This window comes from Borostomias antarcticus (genome assembly GCF_949987555.1).
Source record: "Borostomias antarcticus genome assembly, chromosome: 14".
NCBI lineage: Eukaryota > Metazoa > Chordata > Actinopteri > Stomiiformes > Stomiidae > Borostomias > Borostomias antarcticus.
In genome coordinates, this window is record NC_140247.1 from 8,444,581 (window position 1) to 8,457,955 (window position 13,375).

Genomic DNA, 13,375 nt, shown 5'->3' on the forward strand with positions numbered 1-13,375 from the left:
CATGAGTCACATGACCAGAGACGGAAGCAATCTAGAAGAAGTTTTACAAGATGGCAGCGTCGGGAGGAGGCGATTCTGGTAAATAAATACTTTGATCGACGTGGAATAGGACTGATAATGTAAAAAATCTGAAGTTAGCTACAGCGTGGACATATTGAATGGGCCGTTGGGTTGTCCTGTTTATGTAGTGGGTGTACGATACAGCGTGTACTTGACAGATAACGTTTTCTAGCCAGCTAGCATTACATTACATTACAACCAGTGTCATGCTACAGACATGTCCCATCTCTTCAGCCCCCTAAGCAAAGCACAAAACTGTTTGTTTGTTAAGTGTTTGCTCAGGTATAATATTTCCATGTTACTCGTGAGAAAAAATAACAGTTCATAGTTTGTTAATTCTTATTCACAATTAATGAAATATGTTTATTTACTCGCGTCTTTTCCCGAGAACAGAGCTGTTTGTCGAATTTTTGTTTCACTTTCCTGGCATTTTCCCAGCAGGGTAGGCTACCTGCTAAACCTAGGCCCACCTATTTGGTTTCAAATTATTTTAATGATAGCTCAAATATCTGCTTTGTTTTTAACCCCAAGAAAATAATAGAAAAGATTTGACAATACACACATACATTTTTTCTGCTCTGCTTTTTATTAGGTAAGAACGGTAATGATCAGATACTACTTGTGGGAACTGCATTACTGAAAGAGTGAGTATACATGTAATCTCTATTTTTACTCATTGAACCAGCTCTTGCGGACTAAAATGTAATTGTGCCCTTTTGTATGCAGTTTCATTTATGAACGAGTACGCCGTCATGGTGACAGTAATGCAGTGGTGACCCGATCACAGCTGGGTGGAGTCGAGCTGTGTGACACCAAACATAAGGAGCTGGCTCGATGCTTGCAGCAGATCGGAGATGAGCTCGATGGCAACGTACAGCTCCAAAGGTATCTTCAGAATTTGTCACAGTCCTTCAATCTGTGAAATGCAATATTAAGTGAGACCTTAGTAGCAATACAACTGCAATAATTCATTTGAATACTTTCCTGTGTTCTTTTCAGCATGATAAATGATTCTGCACTCCAGCCCACCAAGGACGTATTTGTGAAAGTGGCCTGTGAGATCTTTTCCGATGGCAAATTCAACTGGGGAAGAGTAGTGGCCCTCTTCTACTTTGCCTGTCGGCTGGTCATCAAGGTCAGTAGAGCAAGTAGCACTCCCTGCTTACTTCACCTCCGTTGGTCTGGGGAAAGGGGGCTTTAATTGTTCTACATCAGAGTTTGAACTTAAAGGACAATGCTCGTTTTTGACAACCTGGACCTTATTTACGACATATTATAAGACGTTTGACTCACCGAGATCACTTTGGTGTAGTTCGGAGGCCTGTAGAAGAAATGTAAAATCCAGCGCGAGCCAGTATATCCATGTAATGGCGGTGATCGGGGCAACGAGAATGCAGCTTCTAAAAATCTATTTTCTGCCGCGAAACAGTTGTTTTCATCAATCTGTCTGGATGAATCGCTAGTTGTGCTTACATAGAGCATAGGCCTGTTGTGGTATTTCCCATGCCTCTGTAATATGATCTTTAGAAACGTCGTTGGACACAACTAGCGATTCATCCAGACAGATTGATGAAAACAACCGTTTCGCGGCAGAAAATAGATTTTTAGAAGCTGCATTCTCGTTGCCCCGATCACCGCCATTACATGGATATACTGGCTCGCGCTGGATTTTACATTTCTTCTACAGGCCTCCGAACTACACCAAAGTGATCTCGGTGAGTCAAACGTCTTATAATATGTCGTAAATAAGGTACAGGTTGTCAAAAACGAGCATTGTCCTTTAAGGGATTTATTCATGGAATGTATCCTCTACTATCCAAACAAGTAGCTCCAAGTCGTTCTCCTCTCTTGTCTCCTCCATCCCTCTCTCTGACCTCTGACCTAGGCTCTGGTGACCGAGGTTCCTGACGTCATTCGAACCATCATCTCTTGGACCACAGACTACCTGCGCGATCATGTGATCAACTGGATTCGAGATCAGGGGGGCTGGGTAAGGAGCTGCATCCCAGTTCTGTCTTACTGTACAGAGAGCCCAGGTTGTCATATTATAGCCACCAATGGAGGTTATGCATCTTCCGGTTCATTGAAGAAAAGCTTTTTCAAAGAAGCATGTACATGTGTTTTATGAATTAGTCTGTGAATCTTTTTCCAGGTATTGTTGTCGTTGTTCGGTACTCTGCACCGTTAGCCGCTAGTTCACTTTTTAATCTGGGGGAAATTACGGCCTAAATGTGTTCCACCAAACTCCAACTGAAAGAGATGAGCTCATCGTAAAACATTATCCAGTTAATTCTCTATGGAAACAATGAATGGGATTTTTCAGTCAGCAACCTGACTTTACCGTCCGACCACATTTTAGCACCATGAAATGGACTGGTCACCTAGGTTGTGTTGAACATGCACTAGTTCACTCTTTATTAAAGCAAAGCTCTCATGTATGGATGGTTCATACCGTTGTCTGTTTATTTTTTTTCTTTCTTTTTTAGGAGGGAATTCGTTCCCACTTTGGAACGCCCACCTGGCAGACCGTGGGCGTGTTTCTGGCCGGAGTCCTCACCACCGCTCTGGTCATACGCAAGTTGTGAGAGAGAGAGAGAGAGAGAGAGAGCAGAGAGGAGGAGGAGGGAGGGGTTAGAGGAGTGGAAGGAGCAGGGAGGAGGTCAGGGTAAAGAAGAGGAGCTTGTGCTGAATCAAGGGGGTGTGAGAGAGAAGAGAGCGAGTTGGGGTTGGATGGACTGAAGAGCGTGAAGAGAGCGAGTTGGGGTTGGATGGACTGAAGAGCGTGAAGAGGGTGAGTTGGGGTTGGATGGACTGAAGAGCGAGAAGAGGGCGAGTTGGGGTTGGTTGGACTGAAGAGCGTGAAGAGAGCGAGTTGGGGTTGGTTGGACTGAAGAGCGTGAAGAGAGCGAGTTGGGGTTGGATGGACTGAAGAGCGTGAAGAGGGCGAGTTGGGGTTGGATGGACTGAAGAGCGTGAAGAGGGCGAGTTGGGGTTGGATGGACTGAAGAGCGTGAAGAGGGCGAGTTGGGGTTGGATGGACTGAAGAGCGTGAAGAGGGCGAGTTGGGGTTGGATGGACTGAAGAGCGTGAAGAGAGCGAGTTGGGGTTGGATGGACTGAAGAGCGTTTGGACCTAATGATCAACTCCTCGTTTCCAACCTCCGTCCGCGGCAAAGGATTTGGAACGCGAGTCACGCCTCTGTTCTCTGAGATGACGAGTCACGCCTCTGTTCTCTGAGATGACGAGCCATGCGTGACTGCCATCAAAAGAGAGAGAGAAGGATGGAGAGATTTGGAAAGACTCTGCCAAGGCACATCTTTTAATTTATTTTATATTTCTTAAAAAGTCACTGCGTTAATTAAATGTTAACAGAGTCTCTGAAAAATATATGAACTGATGATATGAATATTGTTGTTCAGGTGAGCCATGAGCTGACTCATCTGTTTTCTTTTAGCGCTTTGTCATTGCACTTTTTTCTTCAAGTCTCTCCTTTTCTCTTTCTGATTCTCTCCATCCGTCTCATCACGGAGTCGCTGTGCTTGAGTATGCATTCACAAATGTTTCTGTGAGTGTACGTGTACACGTGTGTGATTTTATGACCAGCTGATACTGAAGGTGTGTGTGCGTGTGTGCAAACATCCATCCATCCATTCATGTGTATCCAGTCTCTCCTACATGGCAATCACGAACAGCACTGTGCTTCACTCACAGATGTTTACCTCTCAGCATAGTGTTCAAAGTACTGTATTTTGAGGTGGGGTATATAAACTAAAAACCACAACCCTACCTGCCGTTATGCTCTAGGTACCTTTCCCTGTTGGTTTTAAGTTGTCAGTGCCTTGGTCTTTTTTTCTACTATAAAATCACTTTGATACGCTCTCAATTTTTCACTTTTTCTATCTCGTTTGTATCGGATCAATCGTTTAAGTAAGCCTCCCCCCCCCCAAAAAAAAAATAATTTGCAGTGACATTGTTTTTATATAATGCAATATGAAAAAAATAAAGTTTTTTATGGATTTCAGCCTATCAGGTTTTGTGAACTATTTATCACATGCAAATCAGAAGGATTGAACTATGACAATGCTGGCCCTCTATACTTATACAGTCTTAGTTATTCCAGGTACTGTATGGTCATAACTCACAGTCCACAACAGAATCACTTTTATTCCAGAAGGCAATGACTTTATTTTACACAGGAGACCAGACATTAGATATGAACACCACAGTGGTTCCATGACTACAGCACTTTCATGTCTTGAGAAAAAACAGCCATCTCAAAAGACATACACACCTCCACACACACACACACCTCCACACACAGCAGACTTACACACACACACAACACACCTCCACACACACACACCTCCACACACAGCACACCTCCACACACCCCACACACACACCACAAACACACACAACACACCTCCACACACCAAACACACAGCACACCTCCACACACACACACACACAGACACCTCCACACACACACAACACACCACACACACGCAATGGGCGACACACGGCTATACATACAGTACACAAGCATTTTAAGGTCGCTGATCAAATGTTCTCTCTCCCTCCGTCCTCCCCCAAGCCATCTGTGGGCGTTAGCGTTCTGTTCTTCTGCATGTTTTTCATACTGGGTTCTTTATGCGAACACGGAGAGAACATGCAAACTACACAGAAGGGCCCAGGAGACCCCCCACCTGAGTACCTGACCACCCTGGGGAGAACATCCCCAGTGCCGACATCATCGCAAACAGGGATCGAACCCATGACCTTCTGGCTGTGAGGCAGCAGTGCTAAGTACTGCGCCACTGTGCCGCCCTCTAAAGACAACGGTGTAAAATCGTCTTGAGGCCCGCAGAGCAGTAGAAAATCACACTCATACATGAAAAAAGCATTTATCAGATATTGAATCTATTAACTGTCTTACTAGACAAAGCAGAAATGGATCAAGCGCATGGTTGGATAAAGCGGCCTGGCTATCCTTGAGACCGGTACGGAAGCCCTCATAGCTTATACGAAAGGCCCTGGTGACCAGAGTGTCTGTCCTGGCTCAGTCCCGCGTCTCCAGGACACCGTCTCTGATCCTCCATGTCCAGAGAGGGCTGGACTCCGGGGCCGGGACACAGCGCAGCCCGATGCCAGAGTCCTGGACCTCCTCGTCATGGAGCACCGGCTGACCCTCCTGGGTCTCCATAGTGAAGACCCGCTCAGAGATCTGGAGGAGAGAGACACACGAGAGCTCATGAGCGCTGATGGAGGAGAGACTGAGGAAGGAATAATAATGCAATAATGCAGGTTACGGGAAAGACGATGATTTTTCGACTGAAGTGTAAAACCGCGCGCCCTCACCTGATCGCTGATCCCTGAGGCGATGTGACCCACCTTCACCCGGCGTGACTCCCGGATCTGGAGCTCACAGCCCGTAAAGTCCCGGATGCAGACGTCCACCCCTGAACCAAGCAGAGAGAAAGACTTTCACTTAGTTAAAGGTGTCTGTTGTTTTTATCTGTTACCCGTTTACAGGGACTGCAGATGCAAATTAGCCTAAGGCTAACTCTGGTGCGATGCATCAAATGTTTTTACATTCATGTTTTAATTGCACATGGTCCCTTCCAAATAATAAGAATAATTTTTATTTTTTTAATTAGAGATGTTACGGGCTGCTTGAGAACAGCTAACGCAGTGTAAATGTCACTATTTTGTAGATCAGATGGAATCCTGAGATGTGACTCACCCTCAAAGCAGCGGGGTGGGGGCAGGTGGGTCTGACCCAGCCAGTCCGTACTGAACACCTGGTCCGGTTGGCTGCTATAGGAGAAGACGCCGGAGCTCAGGTAATCACCGGGGCTGATGGACCAGCGCCCCGAGTCCTGAGGTCAGGGGGAAGAGATGGACAGAAAGAGCCGGAGGTCAAGAGGCCTGTTACTTCATGTGCTAGTGGCGTAACCAGGGGACCCATATCAACACATTCACAACCCCTCACTTGGGATCGCCGTCGGAGGGAAGGGACTCACCTTTCTGTCCCCTAGTTCCCTGTTGGAGTGGGTCGGAGGGAAGGGACTCACCTTTCTGTCCCCTAGTTCCCTGTTGGAGTGGGTCGGAGGGAAGGGACTCACCTTTCTGTCCCCTAGTTCCCTGTTGGAGTGGCACTCGCTGCTCAGGCAGGAGAGAAGCTGTTCCTGGATCTCAGCGGAGTGCAGCTGAGACAGACTGCTCAGGTAGAAGTCTGACAACAACAACAACAGAACAATAACAACAAAAACAGAAATCCAGCCGTGAGAAAGAGAACGATAAATAGGCCTTGTTGAACTATGGAGTTCAGTTCACGCACGCACACGCACGCACACACACACACACACACACACACACACACACGCACACACACACACACACACACACACACACATGCACACATGCACACACGCACACACGCACACACACACACGATCCAGTGATGACCCTCACCCCACTCCAGTTTGCGCAGCTCGAGCTCGGAGCCGGTGGAGGTGAGGGGGGGTTTGGGCCGGTCGTGGAGGGTCGTCGGGGGAGAGAGCCGCGAGCTCGCAGGTGTCTCCTCCTCCTCGCCATCATCATCCTCCTCCTCTAGCTCCTCCCTCAGCCTGGTTAGATTGGTGGAGAGCTCCCACAGGTCAGGCTGCTCGGAGGAGGAGGTGTCTGTGCTGGAGGGGGGCTGGGGGGAGGAGAGGGGGGGGGGGGCTTTCTGCAGGGGCTCCCTGTACGACCCTCTGATGGGGCTTGTGAGTCCCCCCACTGCACCAACAGAAACACATTTCAAATATGGTTACTACAGTAAATATAATGTTATTACACAGCTATTACAGTTATTACAATGTTATTACACAGTTATTACACAGCAACTAAGCTATACATGCTCGATAAATGATGGGCAACTAATCCAGCTGATTAAAGAACAGATCCTGATACCTTCTCGCAGGGCTTTGGCGGTCTTTGTCTTGAGGTCAGAGGCTGAGGCTCTCTTGATTGGCTCCTTATGTAGCCCCGCCTTTATGACCTCGGCGGTGTGCGGACTGCAGTCAGGCGGGATCTCTCTGAGAGGAGGTGGCTCACTGGCGATCTGTGATGGAAGCAAGACTCTTTAGGAGAACATTCAAACAATATCTATTTGACTCGTATGGCTGATGACTTGTGTATCGTTCCTACTGTACCTTGAGATACAGCGGACGGGAGTAATAGCGCGTCCAGGGTTGGCACCCATTGAGCATGTGCAGTAACATACAGCAGCTGCTCCACACGTCTGCTTTGGCTCCGTGGGGCTCCCCGTTCACCACCTCAGGGGCCATGTGAGTCTCTGTGCCCTTCAGACCTGCTCTCACACACACACACACACGCACACACACACACAGACATGCACACACACAGACAAGCACACACACACACACGCACACAGACAAGCACACACACACGCATGCACGCACACATGCACGCACACACACGCACGCACGCACACACACACACAGACATGCACACACACAGACACGCACACACGCACGCACGCGCGCATGCACACACACACACACACACACACGCACAAACATAAAAACATCAATCAAGGTCACATATGTCTCTACGGTATATGATTTCCTAAAGTGTTTGAGGTGATTTGAGGTAAGGATTATTTTTACTTTGAGAGGCACTGATGCTCTGTCCCTTAGAGTCCAGTATCTCGGATTGTCCAAAGTCACAAAGAAAGGTGTCCTTCCCGTCCTCTGAGAGCAGCACGTTGTCCACTGAGAGACAAAGACATGGAGGACATTCTCTTTACTCCATGCTAGCTGTCTTACACTGGATTACATGTGATGGTGGTTCTGTAATCCTTAGATGACAGAGACATATTTAACAGCAGAGTGGTGATCAGACACTGAGCCGACCTGGTTTCCTGTGGAGAGGAACAGTAGAACATGAGTCATGTCAGCCAGTAGGAAGTATAAAACAGAAACACAACCAGAACACATCGGGGGAAGTGGTTAGCTACGGCCAGCAGGTGCTCAGGTTTAGCAAAGCCGCCTTGTTTCATATCAGACACCAGGTGGCGCCGAGGCTCAACAACCCAGGCAATGAAGGGATTTTTTCTCTCTGCCTCATTCTTTCTTTTTTTTTTCTTTCATTCTTTCTTTCTTTCTTTCTCTCTCTCTCTAATTCAGTCTCTCACTTTCCACTCTCTCCTGCCGATTACATGTCTCTGCGATACTCTCTCTTTCTTTGTCTCTCTCTTTTTGTCTCCTCCTCCTCTCTCTCTCTCTCTCTCTCTCTCTGGCTGAGCATCTGGTTCCAGCGTGCTCACATGCGCTGCCCCTCCAGAGCAGAGCAGAGCAGAGCAGAGCAGAACAGAGCAGAGCAGAGCAGAGCAGAGCAGAGCAGAGCAGAGCAGAGCAGAGCAGAACAGAACAGAACAGAACAGAACAGAACAGAACAGAACAGAGCAGAACAGAGCAGAGCAGAGCAGAACAGAGCAGAGCAGAACAGAGCAGAGCAGAGCAGAGCAGAGCAGAGCAGAGCAGAACACAGCAGAACAGAGCAGAGCAGAACAGAACAGAGCAGAACAGAGCAGAGCAGAACAGAACAGAACAGAGCAGAACAGAGCAGAGCATAGCAGAACAGAACAGAACAGAGCAGAGCAGAGCAGAGCAGAGCAGAGCAGAGCAGAACAGAACAGAGCAGAACAGAGCAGAACAGAGCAGAGCAGAGCAGAGCAGAACAGAACAGAGCAGAGCAGAGCAGAGCAGAGCAGAGCAGAGCAGAACAGAACAGAGCAGAACACAGCAGAGCAGAGCAGAACAGAGCAGAGCAGAGCAGAGCAGAGCAGAGCAGAGCAGAGCAGAACAGAGCAGAGCAGAGAAGGGGTGGGTGGGTGAGTGAGTCACTCTGGGAAATTCCCGGCTCGGCTCGTTCTCGCTGCTGGTTCTCTCTGGTTTCACAACACAGGTGCTGCGATCAAGACTCCCTCCCTCTATGACACTTGTGTTCCACACAACAACTGCAAAAACAGAGAGAAAAATGACGCTGTTCTCCCTTTGTATGAATCTTTTGTTTAAATAGTAGATATATACTATGATAGATACTATGATGAACGATCAACTCGGCGCTTGTTGCCGCAACTCTGGACTGCTTCAAGAAACTCCTTAAAACTCACGTCTTTAACATGGCCTTTGACCTCTAGCTTCCGTTACTTAATGTTGTGTGTCTCTGTCTACCATGTTTGTCTCTAGTCTGTTATTGCCCGTATGTAAAGCGACCTTGGGTTTTAAGAAAGGCGCTAGATAAATGAAAGTTATTATTATTATTAACCAGGTGAACATCGATTTATGAATCAATTAAATTGCTTTTTCAAACTTGAAAGCGGTTAATGTCATTACGTTTCACTGTGTCAGCTTTATTATGTGCAGAACATATGGTGGGTCTGTAGAGGTTTATGTTCTGTTATAGTTGCTAAACGTGAAGCTCGGCCATCGTCCATCTCAGCGCTTGGCTCACCCTTGATGTCGAGGTGCAGCACGCGTCTCTTGAGCAGGTGCTCCAGGGCGGTCAGGACCTGGCAGAGGTAGTGCAGGGCCAGATCTTCTGGTAGACGACCTCTCTCCGCCAACAGCTGTCCCACAGAGCCTAGAGGGCAGAGAGAGGTTAGGAGGTCAACGGAAATCACCCCTCCCTTAAATGGAGGCGTCTAACAGAGGCGTGGCCTTACCAGACTTGAGCTCCATGAAGAGGAGTACATAAGGCCCCTCCCTGACCACCCCGAAGAGTTCCACCACGCGAGGAGACCTGAGGGCACTCCACGTACCCACCTCCTCACTGCTGAACATCTTCAGGGGGATCTGGGTGGGAGGGAAGAGGAGCAACAGCTGAAGTGATCACACACCATCAACGACAGAACTCCACCGTACACAGTAAACAACATGGATGACCACTACGCTACTGTCCACAATGACAGAACTCCACCGTACACAGTAAACAACATGGATGACCACTACGCTACTGTCTACAATGACAGAACTCCACCGTACACAGTAAACAACATGGATGACCACTACGCTGACAGAACACACACCGTACACAGTAAACAACATGGATGACCACTACGCTGACAGAACACACACCGTACACAGTAAACAACATGGATGACCACTACGCTGACAGAACACACACCGTACACAGTAAACAACATGGATGACCACTACGCTGACAGAACACACACCGTACACAGTAAACAACATGGATGACCACTACGCTGACAGAACACACACCGTACACAGTAAACAACATGGATGACCACTACGCTACTGTCTACTGCACCTTTTTGGAAGCAAATCTGTAGCCTGTGTTGAGGTCCCGGGTGCAGTACACTTCTCCGTAGGAGCCTCCCTTGATGAAGTGATCGTGAGAGTAGTCCTTCTGCTCCCGGTACTCATAGTCCACCGGTGTGATGTTCTGAGAGGAAACCAGGGGTTGGGGTTAGGGTCACCACGGGGTCACACAGGAACACAAGTAGGGACGCACCCATATGAAAACGATACCAATAACAGATATTAACATTGCTGTTATGACCGATAACCGATATTAACCGATGTCGATATGCTCTGTATAAAAACGTTTCTATGATAATCAAAATGTATACATACTGAAAAACACATGTAAACACTGTCTCTACAGTATTTCCTAAACATTAGGAAAAGCCGATAAATCATAGATTTACCACATTGTTTCCTCTCAACAACAACACACACACACAGCAGCTAGACAGAAATAATTATCTGCTGTTCACATCGGCCATGTTTTGCACATTGGACCGATACCGATATATTAAAAAATGACTAACATCGGCCGATACCGATACGATTGCCGATATATCATCCCTATTCATATTGGTAACAGATAAGACAAGAAAAGAGTGGATCATTTAACCAAGTGAGGACCGAGTCCAGGAGCGTTAGAACTTAGAACTACCTCGTTGAAGATTAGACCCTCATGGCCGTCAGACTGGAGCACCGAGACTCCGCCCTCTTCCGCCTCCCTCTCCCTCACATCCCTCTCCAGATCTTTGGAGAAGGGCCCTGCGAAGCAGCGGTCCCCCTGACTCACGCTGCCCCGGAGCCCTGCTAGGGCCAGGGTGCAGTCTCCCACGCTGCAGCAGGAGGAGTCAGAGTCAGCGCCCTGCCCGTAGGAGAGGGGGTCACAGACCGGGGCCCCCCAGCCCGGAGGGACGCAGCTGGGGCCTCTGAGGTAATGCTGGCGGGGGTGAAGTGGAGGTCCTGTGTCCTGCACCTCTGGGCTTCGGGGGAAGGTGGTGTTTGTTCTCTGAGACTCTGACACATCCTATAGGGAAGACAAGCCAACAAGAACGTGCTTAGAGGAGGCTGTCTCCCAGGTGCCAAATAGCTTTCATGTGAAGATGATGCGGACTCTGCTAGTTCACCACGGCGTCAGGACTAGGAGGCCTAGTCTGATCTGTCTGAATCACTTCCCCAGCATAGGAATGCTAATGTTAACTTTCCACAGTTGTCGGAAGCAACTGATTTGAGTTTGAGGCGTTTACTCTATCTATCTATCTATCTATCTATCTATCTATCTATCTATCTATCTATCTATCTATCTATCTATCTATCTAAATATCTATCTATCTATCTATCTATCTTTCAACTGTATCTATCTATCTATCTATCTATCTTTCTACTCTATCTATCTATCTATCTAAATATATATCCATCTATCTAAATATCTATCTATCTATCTATCTATCTATCTATCTATCTATCTATCTATCTATCTATCTATCTATCTTTCAACTGTATCTATCTATCTATCTTTCTACTCTATCTATCTATCTATCTATCTATCTATCTATCTATCTATCTATCTTTCAACTGTATCTATCTATCTATCTATCTATCTTTCAACTGTATCTATCTATCTATCTATCTATCTATCTATCTATCTATCTATCTTTCAACTGTATCTATCTATCTATCTATCTATCTATCTATCTATCTATCTATCTACCTATCTATCTATCTATCTAGGAAAGACACTGCGCGTGGGTCAGCTCATGGACCAGAGTGTGAGAAGGTGCTGACCGTGTGGTCTGGACCTGGGTCAGGGGAGAGAAGGTGATGACCGTGGGGTCTTACCTGGACCTGGGTCAGGGGAGAGAAGGTGATGACCGTGGGGTCTTACCTGGACGTGGGTCAGGGGAGAGCTGCCACTCTCCTGCTCGGGGACTCCAGAGGGAACTCTGCGTCTTTGTCTCGGCTTCCTCCTCTCCTTCTGCTCCTCTTTCTTCTTCTCCTTCCTCCTCTGCCTCCTCCGCTGCTTCTTCTTGGGGGCGTGCCGCGCCGGGGCCCCCAAGGATATGGTGGGGACCACCACGTTGTTCTGTTCTGAGGAGGTGCTACTAGGAAACATCCAAAAAACAACTAGCTGATTTACTCTGGAACTCTCTGGCATTGATAAATCCACTGCCGCAAAAAAGAGAGGACAGAATGACATCTCAAACTTAAGAGAACGTTGGACAGAACTTCAAACAGCCTCAACTAAGAGAAAAACCCAAAGTTTTCCTGAACGGGCAGAGAGGAGCCGATGTGTGAGCGCGTCCTGTCATACCTGCTGATGGGAATGTAGGAGCGTTCGGTGCAAGAGGGACTAAACTCCTGGGACTCTTGGGTTTCACCTGGAGAGCGAGGGCAGAGCAGGTGTTAGCTCGCTCTACCTATCTTCCTCCTCAAACGGCAGCGAGAGCGTTGATATTGTATTTCAAACAAGCCACTTCACCCCACAGAAACTAGTACCCCCTTTCTGCTGAAACTCACATTCGGCCTGGGCGATGAAGGGTGAGACCTTCCAGCAGTTCGGGGACCCCAGGTTCTCCTGCGCCGTGCCCTGGGTCAGGACTTTAGTCAGCATGGAGTTCATGGGGTTCAGGCCCACTCTGCTCCCCTTCCCCTCACGGTCCTCAGTCTCCTGGCCCGGGCTGTGGTAGCTCTGGTCACCTCCTTTCAGCTCCGTTCGGGACATAGAGAACGGCGTGGTCGAGTTCAAGATCCTGGTCACCGCCATTTTGCCTCCTGGGGGGGAAGAAAACAGACCGAACACTTGTAGTAACCTTAAAAAAAAAAGAAGGAGTTAAACACAAGTCAGTTAAACAGGAGTTAAACACTATTAGCTGTGCTATTCAAACTCTTGCACCAAAGAAATAATTAACAACAACCAAAACCTACTCATCTAAGTAGTCCCACAGCACACCCACCCATTAACAGGAAAGGGAGGCCACTTG

At 47.8% G+C, this 13,375-nt stretch overlaps 2 protein-coding genes across 2 annotated transcripts; one reads left to right on the forward strand and one right to left on the reverse strand.

Annotated features, from left to right (window-relative positions):
• The first annotated feature begins 42 nt into the window (after positions 1 to 42).
• On the forward strand, positions 43 to 4,020 carry LOC311318007 (apoptosis regulator BAX-like). Its single transcript, XM_084449184.1, has 6 exons — positions 43 to 78; positions 653 to 704; positions 787 to 945; positions 1,060 to 1,195; positions 1,946 to 2,050; positions 2,547 to 4,020. The coding sequence occupies exons 1-6, from the start codon at positions 51 to 53 to the stop codon at positions 2,643 to 2,645; spliced, it is 579 nt and encodes a 192-aa protein (XP_084305310.1). The 5' UTR covers positions 43 to 50; the 3' UTR covers positions 2,646 to 4,020.
• Positions 4,021 to 4,642: 622 nt separating this feature from the next.
• Positions 4,643 to 13,158, reverse strand: map3k14a (mitogen-activated protein kinase kinase kinase 14a; the record flags this gene model as incomplete). The annotated part of the gene is made up of 15 exons (XM_084448409.1): positions 4,643 to 5,284; positions 5,419 to 5,519; positions 5,804 to 5,939; positions 6,186 to 6,295; positions 6,535 to 6,840; positions 7,015 to 7,165; positions 7,257 to 7,414; positions 7,734 to 7,838; positions 9,583 to 9,711; positions 9,794 to 9,923; positions 10,402 to 10,536; positions 11,053 to 11,421; positions 12,280 to 12,496; positions 12,706 to 12,772; positions 12,912 to 13,158. The coding sequence occupies 15 exons, from the start codon at positions 13,156 to 13,158 to the stop codon at positions 5,120 to 5,122; spliced, it is 2,526 nt and encodes an 841-aa protein (XP_084304535.1). The 3' UTR covers positions 4,643 to 5,119.
• Between the last annotated feature and the right edge of the window lie 217 nt (positions 13,159 to 13,375).

Excerpts from the sequence above, each read along its gene's own strand:
- LOC311318007 (XM_084449184.1), top strand. The coding sequence starts at position 51 with ATGGCAGCGTCGGGAGGAGGCGATTCTG. Across the intron at positions 946-1,059 it reads GGCAACGTACAGCTCCAAAG|CATGATAAATGATTCTGCAC; the intron begins GTATCTTCAGAA and ends TGTTCTTTTCAG. Across the intron at positions 1,196-1,945 it reads CCTGTCGGCTGGTCATCAAG|GCTCTGGTGACCGAGGTTCC; the intron begins GTCAGTAGAGCA and ends CCTCTGACCTAG.